This window comes from Bos javanicus, chromosome 26 (assembly GCF_032452875.1).
Source record: "Bos javanicus breed banteng chromosome 26, ARS-OSU_banteng_1.0, whole genome shotgun sequence".
In the NCBI taxonomy this organism is placed as follows: Eukaryota; Metazoa; Chordata; class Mammalia; order Artiodactyla; family Bovidae; genus Bos; species Bos javanicus.
Genome location: NC_083893.1, coordinates 22,391,353 through 22,406,146, shown reverse-complemented (window position 1 = coordinate 22,406,146; position 14,794 = coordinate 22,391,353). Strand labels below are relative to the sequence as shown.

The 14,794-nt window shown below is 57.4% G+C and overlaps 3 protein-coding genes across 4 annotated transcripts; 2 read left to right on the top strand and 1 right to left on the bottom strand.

Annotated features, from left to right (window-relative positions):
- The first annotated feature begins 1,030 nt into the window (after positions 1 to 1,030).
- Positions 1,031 to 3,267, top strand: NPM3 (nucleophosmin/nucleoplasmin 3). Of its 2 annotated transcripts, none has more exons than XM_061403235.1 (6): positions 1,031 to 1,192; positions 1,508 to 1,593; positions 1,800 to 1,919; positions 2,038 to 2,131; positions 2,715 to 2,836; positions 2,915 to 3,267. In XM_061403235.1, exons 1-5 carry the CDS (start codon positions 1,075 to 1,077, stop codon positions 2,825 to 2,827), a joined length of 531 nt encoding a protein of 176 aa, XP_061259219.1. In that variant the 5' UTR covers positions 1,031 to 1,074; the 3' UTR covers positions 2,828 to 2,836; positions 2,915 to 3,267. The 2 variants fall into 2 exon arrangements, with proteins under 2 accessions (XP_061259219.1, XP_061259220.1); XM_061403236.1 differs by having other exon boundaries at positions 1,042 to 1,140; positions 1,549 to 1,593.
- A 4,061-nt stretch (positions 3,268 to 7,328) lies between these two features.
- Positions 7,329 to 9,047, bottom strand: LOC133239087 (circumsporozoite protein-like). The gene is made up of 3 exons (XM_061402640.1): positions 8,913 to 9,047; positions 8,316 to 8,820; positions 7,329 to 7,753 (listed from the first exon to the last, which is right to left on the bottom strand). The coding sequence occupies exons 1-3, from the start codon at positions 9,045 to 9,047 to the stop codon at positions 7,704 to 7,706; spliced, it is 690 nt and encodes a 229-aa protein (XP_061258624.1). The 3' UTR covers positions 7,329 to 7,703.
- Positions 9,048 to 9,067: 20 nt separating this feature from the next.
- FGF8 (fibroblast growth factor 8) lies at positions 9,068 to 14,389 on the top strand. Its single transcript, XM_061402639.1, has 5 exons — positions 9,068 to 9,076; positions 9,260 to 9,346; positions 9,571 to 9,751; positions 12,945 to 13,051; positions 13,878 to 14,389. The coding sequence occupies exons 1-5, from the start codon at positions 9,068 to 9,070 to the stop codon at positions 14,166 to 14,168; spliced, it is 675 nt and encodes a 224-aa protein (XP_061258623.1). The 3' UTR covers positions 14,169 to 14,389.
- Positions 14,390 to 14,794: the final 405 nt, after the last annotated feature.

Below are 14,794 nucleotides of genomic sequence, written 5' to 3'. Positions count from 1 at the left end.
CTCCTCTCCAAAGTTGTTTGAACTTAGGGACTGGGTCTTAAAGGCAGTTTTCTCCCACTTCTATCTCTAGTAAATGATTGCCTTCCATATTTTCCTCAAGGCAAGACAAGATAAAAATAGACTCGTTTTGGCCAGGACACCTTGACATAGTTATAACCTGGGGGTAAATGAAGGCAGCTAGTTGGAGTGAGTTCATGCCACCTAATAGAATAAGGAAAATTGCCTTATTCTTTGGTCAAAAGGTGAAATTTGAAGGCAGATCGTGGATTATGAGACGGGACTCTAAGGCGTCGGTGTTAGGCTGGACTAGCCTGTCTCTTGACAGGAGCAGCAAATTAGCTCCACACTATAGCTGTCTCCTCTGCTAGCAAGTGCCATCATCTGAAGTTCAGTGTAGGTATACAACCATGTGGATAGTGAGCCGCCGGGTCATTAGAGCAGAAGCATATCCGGGAGTGGACAGAGTGGTTTGGGTACTAAGTAACAGGAGCTCAAAGTCTTCATGCTCCGTTCCTTTGGAGGGACGGTATATCTGAGTGTATTCGCTTTTTTAAGAAAAACGATGCACATTATCTCGTCTTTGCTGGGAGAATTGGGAAGGTTGCATTTTCATGTATTTAATGAAAGCTTAACCTGGGGTGGGTGAGAGGATCACGTGGAGTACAGAACTAGAGGAAATGGAGGCAGGAGCCACCCTCAGAAAGTCTTGGTTCTTGAAGTGAGCAAAGACGTTAACATTAACGCCAAGCTGATGCTTTGCACTCTGCAAAGATGTGCAAAGCAGACGCGACATAATGCGAGACTGCTTGAGATGGTTGGATGGCATCACCGACGCGATGGAGAGGAGTTTGAGTAGGCTCCGGGAGTTGGTGATGGACAGGGAAGCCTGGCTTGCTGCAGTCCATGGGGACGCGAAGAGTCGGACACGACTGAACTGAATTGAAGGAGATAAGGCAATTAAGCCCTGGACCCAGGGTGCCTCGCCAGCGTCTCCTTTAATAGGCGGGGCCGGAGCCGCTGCGAGTCTCAGGCTTTGTACGTGTCGGAGGCGGAGCCGCAGAAGGTCCTAGCAGCATGGCAGCTGGCGCAGCGGCCGCCTTGACGTTTTTGGATCAGGAGAGCCGAGTCCGAGCTGGGGGGGTAGGCAGTCTGCAAGTCCCGGCCCCGGTCACCATGGACAGTTTCTTTTTCGGTATTGAAGAAAGGAGAGGCTGAGGGTGGTGCTGGGGCAGAAGCAGGGCTGAGGAACGGGAATGCAGACATGTGCACGACGTGGGTGGGGGCGGAGGAGGGCCTCGTACGCGGCAGCCGGAGCCGGAGAGGAAAGCCAGGCCTCTGCCCTAGTTGTACGGGGTGGGCCCGGGCCAACCGCTCCAGTTGTTCCTGACACGTGGGCGTGTGAATGGCCCGTTAGTCCATGGCTGCAGGTGAACGGGATTTGGTGAAATGCACCGCCCCCCACCCCCACCCCCAACACTGACGCACATTCACAGTTAACCTCTTCCAGGCTGTGAGCTCTCAGGCCACACTCGCTCTTTCACCTTCAAGGTAGAAGAAGAGGATGACGCGGAGCATGTGCTGGCTTTGACCATGGTAAGGGGCGGGGTAGGGGGAGTGCCTGTGTATCCTCCTTCGCCGCTCTACTGGGAGTCATCTACTCTGCTTAATCCCCACATGGGGGCTCCCCTGGCCAGGCGATCCAGGGACCTCGGAGGCTGGGCAGGTTGTAGGGCAGATGCTTCCACTTGCGGTGTCCACCCTTACTGGGCGAGACTCCGAGGCCCTGTGTACCTTCCCAGCTCTGCCTCACCGAGGGGGCCAAAGATGAGTGTAATGTGGTAGAAGTCGTGGCACGGAACCATGACCACCAGGAGATCGCAGTCCCTGTGGCCAACCTCAAGTTGTCCTGCCAACCCATGGTGAGTTCCCTGGCCATACCTTGGGAGGCTGGGAAGTAGGAATTGAGGACTTCAGGACTTCTCGCAAGGTGGGGTGGACTGGGAGTGGGCTAGGCTTTCATCCTTGTCTTCCTCCCAGCTCAGTTTGGATGACTTCCAGCTCCAGCCACCTGTAACCTTCCGCCTGAAGTCAGGTTCTGGCCCTGTGCGCATCACTGGGCGGCACCAGATTGGTGAGAATTTTCTCCTTTGCTTCCAGTAGACTCTCCATCTGGACTCCTACCCCACCCCAGCCATATCTCCCAGTGCAGTTCCCATACAGACCCTGGATGCAGTGCCCTCCACTTTACTACTCTAGCTGTTCTTCACGGAACCTACCCCAGCTTATCCAGCTCGACTAGTGTGGACTCCTTTGAAAGTGAAAGTGAAAGTCACTCAGTCCTGTCCGACTCTTTGTGACCCCACGGACTGTAGCCCACCAGACTCCTCTGTCCAAGGAATTCTTCAGGCAGGAATACTGGAGTGGGTTGCCATTTCCTTTTCCAGGGGATCTTCCCAACCCAGGGATCAAACCCAGGTCTCCAGCATTGCAGACAGACTCTTTACTGACTGAGCCACCAGGGAAGCCCTTTGACTCTTTGTTATCTAGTTTAGTATATGAAGTTTTTCCCACCTAGGCCATAAGCTTTGGGAGGTCAGAGTCCCTGCAAGCCTAGAGCCACAGGGCATTAATAAATGACATGTATGAAGTATGTATGAAGTATGAAGGGGGTGTGGCTTTAACTCCTCTTCCTCCCTTGACTGCTTGTGTACCAGTTACTATAAGCAATGATCTTTCTGAGGAAGAGAGCGAAGAAGACGGGAGTGAGGAGGAGGAAGCTGAGTTGTGTCCTGTCCTTCCTGCCAAGAAGCTGGGGCGCAGGCTCTAACCCTCCCTGGTGAGTTGGAGGGACCTGGGAGGGGACACAAGGAACATGTTTGGACCTCGATGCTGACCCGTGATTTGCTCTCTTCAGGTCAGCTAGCTGCCTGCCACATACACCAGGTTCCTGGACAAGTTTCAAGAACTTTGTATCTTCTCCACTGAAGAGGGTTGGGGCGGGGGTGGGGGTGGGGGGTCTTGGTCTGGTGCAAGGAGAACGGGGGTCCCATTCTCCAAAGGACCCTGGTGTTCTAATCCTGTACCTCACCCCAAGCTTCCCTTTTCTCCAGGAGTGGGAGGAACTCTGAACTTCTGTCCTGACCTTCTCTCCCCACTTGCCTATGAGGTTGGAGGTCAGCATCTGAAGCTCAGGACTACACATTTTTAATGTTTTTTACATTTTTGGATAAAGGTTGAAATAAAATGTGGATGAGGGTTTTTTTGCAACTCATTTGTGTGGCTTCTTTCCCTCCTGGGGTGGCATTCCCCTGGGGACCACCAGGTGGCACTGTGGCAGCACAGAGGGTGGCCCTGGACCTGGGGAAGGGTGAGGAAATGTGGGATCCTGCTACTCCCAGAGCGCTGTGACTGGCCCAGCTCTGGGCCCCAGCTGCCTTCCTAGATGAGGACCTCCCAACACCAAGCCCCTTCCCAGTCCCTTGGTGGGGGAGGGCCATCCCAGGAGGTTATCAGCATCTAAACAAGGGGTCTGGGCCTCTGTCACCACTCAGGCTGATGGGCAGGGGGGCAGATAAGGGGGCTTAAGCAGCCTGAGGAATGTGCATCCCTGGCCCCATGAAGGGGGCTCAGGCCCCAAGAGGACCTGTGAGGGGTAAGGTAGAGGCCAATCTTTGCTCCTCCTACCAGTCATGCAGGCCATCTCTGAGCCAGCCTGGACCCTTAGAAACCTGATTCCAGGGGCCAGATGGAGGGGGCTGGCCAGATTGGGTGACAGGGAAACCAGAATCCGGGTGGCCTGGCATATGGGGGCAGAGAGGAGCCCCTGGGATTCAGCCTCCTGGGCTAAAGGGTTCCAGCCCCCTAGCCCTCCACCTGGTCTGGGGGTGGGGGGTGGACCGTTCTCTGGTGCCTGAAATCAGGTGGTTCTGGGGATTGGCTGCTGCTGTACCAGGAAGAGAAAGGGATGTACCTAGTGTGAGCATGAGTGTGTATATGACCAAGTCTGAGGTCAGTAGTTCAGCAGCTGTGTTGATGGGGCAGGGGGTCTCAGTGCCCTACAAACAAACAAACAAAAGGTTACCTCCTGAGACAGCCTGGGGCCAGACATGCTGAGGAGGGACACAGAAGAGTGCCTGGTGGGGCCAGGCCCACTCCCTCCCACATTGGCTTCTGGGCAAATGAGTGAACAAGTGGGAGGGGTCCCTGGATAACCAGAAGAGGTTGGCATTGGAGCAGGTGTTTGGAAAGAGTGTTTCCACAACACAGAAAAGCACTCCCTTTTCAACACATCTCCGAAGGAGGTGCCCTTCTCCCTATGGTGAGGAGCAAACAGGTCCAGGGTTTAACCTCCCCTTTTCCTAGTTGAGGATAAAAGAAGATGATCCCTCTCTGCGTCGCAGTGATCAGGGTCGCAGGCCTCTCTCTTTGCTGCAGGACTTTCCTGAAGTGCTTCCACCAAGAACACTGGGATGGAGAGGGCAGCCAGGATGGGACCATTTACCAACCGCAGGCAAGGGGTCAGGAGACAGAGGCGAAGGTGGAGTTGGCGCCCTCTGGTGGGCGAGGTTGAAACCGCTTGTGGCTGTGCAGCTTCCCACGCCGCCTCTGTAGCGGCTCAAGGCCGGCGCCGCGGTGCAGGGGCCTACATGCCCCGCCAGCGGTCTGCGCGACTAAGGCAGACTTCATTCGTTGGTTCGTTCATTCATTCACTGGAAGGGTTCCTGTTAGAACCCTTCCCTTCCTCCTCTCGTCTATCGCCTCCAAAGTCCTCGGCACGTGTTCGGTTGAAGGCACGGTAGTCTGGCTGAGTGTAGGGAAAAGTTGGGGAATCCTTCCCAGCCGACACTTCTACCCCCCGCAAGTAGCCCCGCCCCAATATTTACCCTCCTCGACGCCGCTGATCGCTCATTGTGAGCCCTTCTAGTTTCTTGGCGGGTCTGCCCGCGGCCCTGGCCGGCGCCAAGCGCGCTCCTACCCGCGGTGGGGGCCCAATCCACATCCGCCTTGTCCTGGAGTTTCTCGACCCGACAGGGCGCCCACGGACTGAGCCGGGAATTGTTTTTTCTCCCTCCCCTCCCTCGTCTCTCCTCGATCCCCCTTTCTGCCCTCTCAGCGCACAGTAGGAGCGTTGCCCATTCATTTCGGTCTCTGAGCCCTGAGGGCTTACGCCGCGGTTTGCAGACTGCTGGAGGAGGGGCAAGACTGTATTTGGGGGGCGAAGGGGAACGACCAGACGGGGCCTAAAGTGCTTAACACAGTCTCTGCGATTTACATTTGAACAGTCGGCGGAGGGTCTGCGGCGCTTTGAACGCCTGGCGCAGGCTGCGCGTGTTGGAGCGCAGGCGGCCCCCGCCGGTTGGTGTGGATTTGAGGGGCCCAGGGTGGGCCAGGGGCAGTGGGAGGGGGCGACCGATGCGTTTGGAAAGAGGCTGAGCGTGTGTGTTTGGGCCCTTGCAACGGTGTATTTGCAGAGAGGGGCTATTTGTGTTGGCGAGAGGTGTGTGTTTGTGTTTGCAGGAGGCGAGTGACTCTGTGTGTGTGTATTTGTGTTTGAGGAGTGTGGGGACGGCCGGGAAAGGTGGCCGGGCTGTCACTCAGCGATCAGGTTGACAGGCGCTCCCTCATCAGGGCCAGGGAGCTCTGATTGCAGATTCGAGGAAACAAAATAGCAATTGTAATTACGGGGCTTTGATAAGATAAAGGAAGGAGCAAGCCGGCCGGGAGGCGAGTAAGAGCAAGGGAGGAGAGAACGGCCTGCTGGGGCCCCGATGGAGTATTTACATCTGTCATTCACGGGGGTGTGTCCTCGCAGTACCCGGCGCCTGATGCGGGGGTGTCCCTATTGACACCCCCTCCCCCATCTAGGGACAGGGACTTTTGGGGATATAAGAAGAATCTCCTCAAATGGACGAAGACCCAGTTGGGGGAAGTTCTCAAAATGTAGAGGAATTCTGGTCTGTATAGGCCCCCGGGGTAGAGGTTAGGGTGTGGGACTCAAACCCTGATTGATGGTCCACACGTTTAGGCCGGGGATGGCCCATCTCTGGGGGAGAGTGAAGAGGGTGGATTAAGATCATTGAGGTTCAGCCCAGCATCTTCAGAACCTTTTGGGGGCTCCAAACCAGGGTTGAACTCTGGTCTGAGCCAGGTGCTATAGTCTCCACCCCCCACTCTGGGGAAAGGCAGGTGCCCAGAGTGACTCAGGTTGTGACTCCAGGACTACACACGCTAAGGATGGGCTGGATGATGCCCTGACCCCTGCTTGGGTCCTGCTCCTTGCTGTTCTCATCAGACTGTTTTCAGAGGGCTGGTCCCTGGTGAGAAGACCCTTTTCATCTGCTGCCTCTCATCTCTCCACTTATTTATTAATGCATACAAATAATAAACATATTCAAGGGCCTCCTATGTGCAGGGCATGAGGTTAAGATGGTGAATATTTTGCCTGCTTGAATTAGTGTACCTGGGGATGTAGACACCCAACAACTTCTAAGACAGAGGAGCTCAAATGAAGGAGAAATGCTGGTCTAGGCAGTGGGTACTGGAGCCCACTTCACTTGTCTTCCCCCAGTGCCCACCTCCCAGTGGGGTTGAGAGGAGATGGTGCAGACAGCCTTTAGCAAATACAAGTGCTCAATAAATGGTGGTGCTTATGATTCTTATCTGTTGGGAGGGTGGTGAAGGCAAGGCCCCGCCTGCACTGAGGTCTAAATGCTCAGTCAGTTTCCCCATTATTCATTCATTAAATACAGAATTGCAGAACCCTGCCCTGCTCTCCTGAGCTAGTAAGATGTGGTCCTTGCCTGGAGGTCTGGGTGGGAAAGAGCCACTTGAGGGAACAGACTCAAGTGGGTAACAGGTGAGCTCAGGGAGTCTGCTTCTCTGGGGAGGGATGAGATCTTGGGACAAGTCTCCTGATTCTGTTTCCCCATCTAGACCTTGCTCAGTATTAGCACTATGGCTGGGAGTGGGAAAGGCAGGCCACAGAGAAAGGGGAAGAACTTGGCTGTGCTGCCTCTGGTCTCTTGGTTTCCTGAGGCCATCCCAGCCCCTCCAGCCCAATCCCCAAGGACATGGGGGCTGGCAGTAGGGCAGGGGAGGTCTTGGGCAAGGGCAGCAGCTGGGCAAAGCATCAGTGGCTCCACCTGCTCCCCAGAATTTTCTGTCTCAGGGCATCTCTGCCCACCCAAGCTGCTCTCAAAGAAGCACCACGCCTCGCGGGTTCCTGAAGCCCCTGGAGGAAGCAATGGGCGGCTGGGAAAGGCTTAGACAACTCACTACCTTCTTTGATACTTTCCCCTCCCCCAGGGTTGACAAATCACCAGTCCAAGTTTACCACACAGTAGGTGTGTAAGTACCTGTTCATTGCACAAATAGTGGGACTCTGAGCGAAAAAGACTAGGCAACCTGGATCTAAGTCTCTTTCCCAGGAAAAGCAGCTGAGGTTATTTTGCGCCCACTGCCTGCTGCTTTGGGGAGAGCATGGTGGTGGCAGTGACTGGGGTTTTCCGTATGGGTGGGCTCTCTCCTTTTTGGGTGGTGTGGTCAGGCTTCAGTCTAGCGTGTTGGGGGCGGGAGGTCGGGGGGCGGACAGGAGCAGGGGTGATGGTGATAATGAGAGCAGGAAGCAGGAAAGGAGATGTTCCTCGATCTCAGGGCCTTCTTGGTGACTGAACGATGCAGGAGAGACCGGCAAGGCAGGGTACTCAGCAGAAAGATGGGAGTGGTTGTCGGCTCCCGGTCGCACAGGCACGCACTGCCAGAGGAAAGCGCACAACCATTCACCCCAGAGTTAGAGGCTACTTGCAGGCGGCAGCCCCAGACAGACAAAGCACACAGTAGGTGGCTCAGAGAACCGCTGTCTAGCTTGAGGCTTAAGCGGACCGGGTCCCACGGTGGAGACCGGGCGCCTTCCCACTCGGGCGCCCGGGGGGTCCAGGAAGCCCCAGCAGAGGGTCTCGGGACTCCACGGGGTGGGCGGCCCGATGGGCCCCCATCCCCGCGTGCCTGGACCCCAAGAACGCGCAAGGGGACAAGTCCGGGATGCGGAGAGGCGCCCAGACGGGCCGCCCCCGCCCCTTGCAGCGGGTCCCCAGACCCCTCCCCTCACCCAGACCCCCAATCCCCGACCCTCCGACCGCCCCGCCCCGGTCCGCCCCGCCCCCGCCCCGGGCTGCGTCCGGGCCCCCGCTCCCAGCCGGGGGCTGCGGGCTCCGGCCGCCCGCCCCGCGCTCCCCCCTCGCGCCCGGTGCGGCGCCCCCCGCCCCCACCCCTCCCCCTCCCTTCCCACTTACCCACCCCCCCTGCCGGCCCGTTACCCTCCCTCCCGCTCCGGCTCCTCAGCAGCCAGCGGCCAACGGCTCCGGCTGCGGCGCAGAGGCACTCGGCGCGGCGCGGCGAGCTCGACATTCCCTGGGTCCCGCGGAGCCGCGTCCCGATCGCCCGGGCTGCCACCCTCGAGCCCCGCTCCGCCGCCGCCGCCGCCCTCGGCTCGTCGGTCCGCTGCCTCCCGCGAGCCGGCGAGATCCCGCCGGGGCTGTGCGTGCTCCCCGGCCGCGCGCCATGGGCAGCCCCCGCTCGGCGCTGAGCTGCCTGTGAGTACCGCCGCCCCGCGCCCCCGGCCGCGCGCCCGCCCGCCCGCCCGCCACTCACCCCGCGCCCCTCTCTCCCCGCCCGCTTTTGTCTCCCACAGGCTGTTGCACTTGCTGGTTCTCTGCCTCCAAGCCCAGGTAAGGCGCACTGCGCCGGGGCCGGAGGGGCACGCCGGGGGGCGAGGTCGGGCAGGCCGGGGCAAGGGGACTGACCCCGCGGCCGCGCGGCGGGCTGGAAGGGCTGGGAAACATCTTAGAACTGCAACCCTTAACTATCCGGAGGAGGGGTTAAGGACCAGAGAGGTAGCGCCGGCCTCAGGTCACACAGCCTGTGAGCGGCGCGCGGCTAGAACCCGAGGTTTCGGAGTCCGGCGCTGTCTCCCACGCCTCCCAGCCAGGTGGGGGTGGTTGGGGAACTCGGCGGGCAGCCACTCCCGGCCGCGCCGAGGAAGGGGGCATTCGGAGCCAGGGGGCGTTCGATGTCAGAGGTCCGGTGACTGCCTCAGGGACCCGCTCCGCGGCTCTTTGGGGAGACTTGGCGGCGGGTCTGGCCGAAAGATCAGGTGCCCGGGTCTTCTGTGGTCTCAACATTTGCTCCGTGAATTTGTCTTTATAAATGTCAGGGGTCGGGCCGCTCTGCCTCCCGACTTAAAAGCGCCCTGCTCTTCTAGGAAGGCCCGGGCGGGGGGCCTGCGTTGGGCAGGGAGCTCGCTTCCCTGTTCCGAGCTGGCCGGGAGTCCCAGGGTGTTTCCCAACAGGTGGGTCCAGATCCTTCCCCATCCCGGGCGCATCCATACTAGACTGGGTCTGTCCGACTTCCTTGGGTAGGGTGGGGGTGGTCCGAACTGGCATGTTGGGGGGACCCCAGCCCCTGCCGGCTGCCTGGGGCAGTGGAGGGAGGTGCCGGGTGATGGGGGCCACTCGGGCCCCTGGGCAGGGTAGCATTATAATGGCGTGTTGTGTATTTTTCAATTTCCTAAAGGTAACTGTTCAGTCCTCACCTAATTTTACACAGCATGTGAGGGAGCAGAGCCTGGTGACAGATCAGCTCAGCCGCCGTCTCATCCGGACCTACCAACTCTACAGCCGCACCAGCGGGAAGCACGTGCAGGTCCTGGCCAACAAGCGCATCAACGCCATGGCAGAAGACGGGGACCCCTTCGGTAAGGAGCTACACTGCACTGGGGTTAAGGTAGTCTGGGGGGCGCGCCCCTCCTCCCCAGGCTGGCCTGCTGTGACGGGACCCAGCAGTCGCGTCTGCGCTGAGCTGAGGCCTGCAGGCTCCCCAGCTCAGAAGGGAAGGAGTTAAGCCGACAAAGCATCTTGGGGGTCAGCTGGAGAAGAGAGGTCTGGGGAAGGGACCCTGGGGAGTACTTGGCCCATAGGTGCCCTTTCCCTGCCCAGCAGATGAATGAAGCCAGGAATCTCCCTTTCCACCTCCCCCTCTCATACCCCTCCCCACTGCAGGTGGAGGCAGAGGGTTCAGGGGGAGGGGGCCCAGGTTTAAGGGAAGCTCTTGAAAGAGGATATGTCACCAGGGCCCACAAAAGCAGAGTGGGAAAGAGAAGGGAGAGAAATCCCCTCAACTCTCCCAGGTTTGGCGGGCGGTGTACTGCGAACCTTAAATACTTTGATCAGGAGGGTCAATTACACATGGGGACTAGGCTAAGAAAGGGGCCTTCCCCACTTCACTTGTCCAGGAACCCAGGCGGTTGGTCAGAGCGGGGCTCCTGGCTCCCGGTGGGGTGGTGAGTACAGGGAGCTACTGTGGGGTGGAGAGGCTGAGGACTGATTGATTTCTAAAACATTCAATATTCCTGCCTTGAAACAAGGCCAATTTCCAGAGTCCTGGATGTACCAAGAGAAAAGCAAGTCCTCTGGGCGGCTGGTGTTGTTTTTAGAGAGCGATTATTGTGAGTTTAAAAACCTTTAAATAATGACCAAGTTAAACAAGCATGAAAGGAGAGGGGAAGACTCTATTAAAATGTAATAAAAAGGTGAAGCATTTTAAGAGCTAAGAAGAAAAATGAAGAATGATATAAAACAGAAAAAGAACGAGCCTTTTTTTCAGATGTGGAGTTTGAAAGGAGTTGCAAGTCTGTAAATGTTAAAAAAGAGGTTCAAGATTGTTCTCTATGAATCTCTGGAGAGACCCCCGCGTCTGGCAGAGCGATTAAAACTCTTCTTACTTTCACCTTTTTTAACATTTCCTGAATACTTTCTCCTCTTCTCGAGCCAGTTTGGGGGATCGAGTATGTCTCGCTGCATTTTTTCTGCATCGACGTAGCTGACTTCCCTTCAAAGCTGGAGAAGGAGACATAATTTTCCTGGGATAAATCTGTCACTGGGGTGGAAGAATAGGTTTGAAAATGTTAAGCTTTCCAAAAGCCCGGTCGGGAAAGCCGCTGTAAACTGCCGCCCCAGCTCCCCAGCTCCATCCAGGAAGGAGAGTGGGGGCTTTCTGCAGTGGGGGTGGGGGTGGCCTGCCCGGTGGCCGAGCTCCCCTGCTGGGCTGGCAGGGCCAGCCTGCCGCCCCTTTGTCCCTTCAAACTGGCTGCTCGTTGCCCTTCTCAGCTTCCAAGGAAAGGGAATGAATGCCTGGCTCCTCCTGGGTTTGCTCCATTGGAGCAAATGGTCCAGCATCCTCCGGGTTTGGGGAGCGAAGAAGACGCTAAGCTGGTCATGGGGGGATTCATCTTCAGACATCAGAAGTCTGATGCCCACTTCTCTTCTTACAATTATATGAGGCTTCCCAGGTTCCCTGGTCCCTGCCTGGTGGGCAGGAGCAGGAGCTGGAGGGCCCAAGAGCAGAGGCTTAGGGTGTATAGCCAGGACAGGTAGAATCTGGGGAGAATGGCAGAGAAGTCTCAGGGGCTTCCTTATGGGTCCCAGGAAGGGACAGAGGGCTCCATTCCTGTCTGCCTTGTTTGGCAGACTCCCCTCTTCTCCAGTTGATGTCCTTCTTAGCCCTTAAAAAATAGCTGCTCCTTGCCCTGAAAAGCAGAACAGGAAAGGGATGGGCAGACTGGCTGGATCCAAGAAGAGCTGGGTGGGAGGGGAGGTGACAGCTGCATTTCCCTGGCTGACTTGGAGCCAGACTGGGGACTTGGCTACTGGGTCCCAGCTCTATGCTTCTGCAAAGGGAGGCAGGCAGTCACAGGCTGGGCTGTGAGGGCTGCCTTGCTGACCTGTGCCCATCACCTCCCATTAGTTTCAGGGTCAGAGAAGGTGCCACCTTGTCAGAATAAGCTGGGAGGTAGCCCTGGGAGTCACCAGACTTCTTTGTCAAGGAGGGAGAAGGCTGAAGGAGGGAGGGCAGGAGACCCAGCCCCTTTGGTTCCATCCCAAACAGCTAAGTCGGTCCTCACTCTCAAAGGGAGGAGTTGTACAGAGAGTGGGCAGGGGCCAGGGCTTCTGTGGCAAGCTGGCTGTCTAAGGGAAGGGGTAAGAAGGCACAGGATTCAGCTCCCTGTCTCCTGGCTCTTGAGTGAGAGGCAAGCACACATGATTTTCTCTTCTCCTCCCCTACAGAAAGTGTTTGCTCACTGGGGTAAGAAGCCCAGTGCTGCTAGAGGGGGTGCAAGAGAAAAGACTATTGAATTACTGACTTCTGAACACTGGGGCTGGGGTCTGGAGTGACTGGGAAGTATGGGGAAGAGACAGTATCCTCCTAGCTGGTGTCTGAGTTTCTAGGAAAGCAGCCAGCCATGGGCTGTGTGTGGAGGGAGAGCTGTCCTCATCCCTGTCACCTTTGCAGCAGAGCCGGGGTGGAGGGTGGAAGATGTGGGGTGGGGTGGAGTGGGTTGGGGTGGAGGGTGTCAGGGGGTGGCCAAGGCTGTGGGTTGGAACCCGAGGTATCAGAAGCAAGAGAGAGTGCTTTTATGTTTGACCTCAGGAGTGGAGGTCACCACTGCACCTGGATGTTTGTAATAACCTGTGAGGCACGTGCATATAATATTTTGAACTGGAAGAATCCTCATAGATCTTTTGATTGGTAGTGGAATTCTAGTCAAATTAAATTTTACTTGAAGCCTCAACACAAAAATCATTGCTGTCTGATTATAAAAAAGGGTCTTCAGTTTGATGGCTCTAAGACCCCTCTGCATAAACCAGTTCAGACACCATGATCTCATCCATTCCCCCTCTGTAAACCCAGGCTAGGGGCCTGAAGCCCAGAAAGGGGACTTGACCTTTCCAGGGTTGCACAGCATATTAGTGGTTGGAGCCCACAGCCTGGGCATCTGGCCCTTGGAGCAGCTGCTTCTGGGATGGGCCAGCTGGGGTAGGGACATGGAGCACTGGAGGTCAGGAAGCTGCCAATAACCACCCCCACCCCACCCCAACCTTTCCTGACAGCAAAGCTCATCGTGGAGACAGACACCTTCGGGAGCCGGGTTCGAGTACGAGGAGCTGAGACAGGCCTCTACATCTGCATGAACAAGAAGGGAAAATTGATTGCCAAGGTGAGGTCCTAGAAAGAAGGGAGGGACTGGCTAGGGCCTGGGGAGCAGGCTGGGCTGGCTGAGCTCCTCCAGGATACCAACTAGGTGGGCAGAGAGGCAGAGGGCCACCTTGGGGTTACCTAATGATTGGGTGGGGGGTGGAGGAGGTGAGGGAGGAGGTAACTGAGAGATGAAAAGCTATAAAGGCAAAGGAGGAAGAAGGAAGGCTAGGGAAGGGGCTGGGGAGGGGGTGTCGGTAAATTCCATATATCTTTTTAACAAATCACCAAATTGCTTTGCTATTATGTCCAATTACATGGTACCAGCATTTGGAATGTTCAGTAAGCCGAGGGCCCAGCCCCTCAGCCGAGCTCTGAAATGGCCCCATTAGTCACGGCTCCTCTCCAGCCTCGAGCTCCCCGCTTCCCTGGCTTCTGGGGCCCGGGGCTCAGCATCTCCTCACCAGCCTTCCCTCCCCCATAGGGTGGTGGCCCTGGGGCTGCAGGTTAGCGTCCTGAGATGGCTGAGGTGGGCAGGTGGGGAAACGGGTGCTAGCAGCTTGGGCCAGACTGGTGGGCAGGAGGCCAGGGTGGGCAGGGGCTGGGCCCCCTCTCTGCCCCTCTGTGTTGGGGCCCAGCCCCTCTGTAGACAGCCATGTGTCACTGCTACCCAGGAGGACAGGAAGTTGCCGGGTGGGCTGTGAGTTGTGAGGGATTAGAGAGCGGGTGCCCACCCTGCCATCTGCTGGGGTGCCCACCTGCTGTCTGGGGCCGCCTGCCCTCTGCCTAGGATGGGAGGGGGCTCCGGACAGAGCCGGGTGACACCGTGTCTGCCCCCCACTCTGCAGAGCAACGGCAAAGGCAAGGACTGCGTGTTCACGGAGATCGTGCTGGAGAACAATTACACGGCCCTGCAGAACGCCAAGTACGAGGGCTGGTACATGGCTTTCACCCGCAAAGGCCGACCCCGCAAGGGCTCCAAGACCCGGCAGCACCAGCGCGAAGTCCACTTCATGAAGCGGCTGCCCCGCGGCCACCACACCACCGAGCAGAGCCTGCGCTTCGAGTTCCTCAACTACCCGCCCTTCACGCGCAGCCTGCGCGGCAGCCAGAGGACTTGGGCCCCTGAGCCCCGATAGGCCCTGCCGGCCCCTCCCCGCCGCTCCCCGCCCAGGCTTCCTCTTTGCAGGAGGAGGTCTGCGCTACTGAAGGCTGGGGAGGAGCCGGGAGAGCCCCGGGCTCTAGTTGTGGATAATTGTTTGCTGTTGGGTTTTTTTCTGTTGTTGTTTTGTTTTTTTTAAACAAAAGAGAGGCTCTATTTTTGTATTCCACTCAGCTGTGGTGTCTGACTTCTTCACTCTCACCTAGGCTGGTGAGTGGCCTAGACTGGGATTCTGGCGGCGGGGGGTTTCCTGAGGGTGGGGGGCCTTTTCTCATCCCTCAGAGGCACTCCTGGGACCCCAGCAGCTGCAGGGCAAGACTGCTAGACTGTCGGGCTCCACTGTACCCCTAGGTGGGGGCAGAGAGGAAAGGGACTGGAACTTTAGGTCAGGTCTTTCAAGAGCAGGTGTCAGTGGAGGATGGTTGTATACTGCTGCTGCTGCTGCTGCTAAGTCACTTCAGTCATGTCCGACTCTGTGCGACCCCAGAGACGGCAGGCCACCAGGCTCCCCCGTCCCTGGGATTCTCCAGGCAAGAACACTGGAGTGGGTTGCCATTTCCTTCTTCAATGCATGAAAGTGAAAAGTGAAAGTGAAGTCGCTCA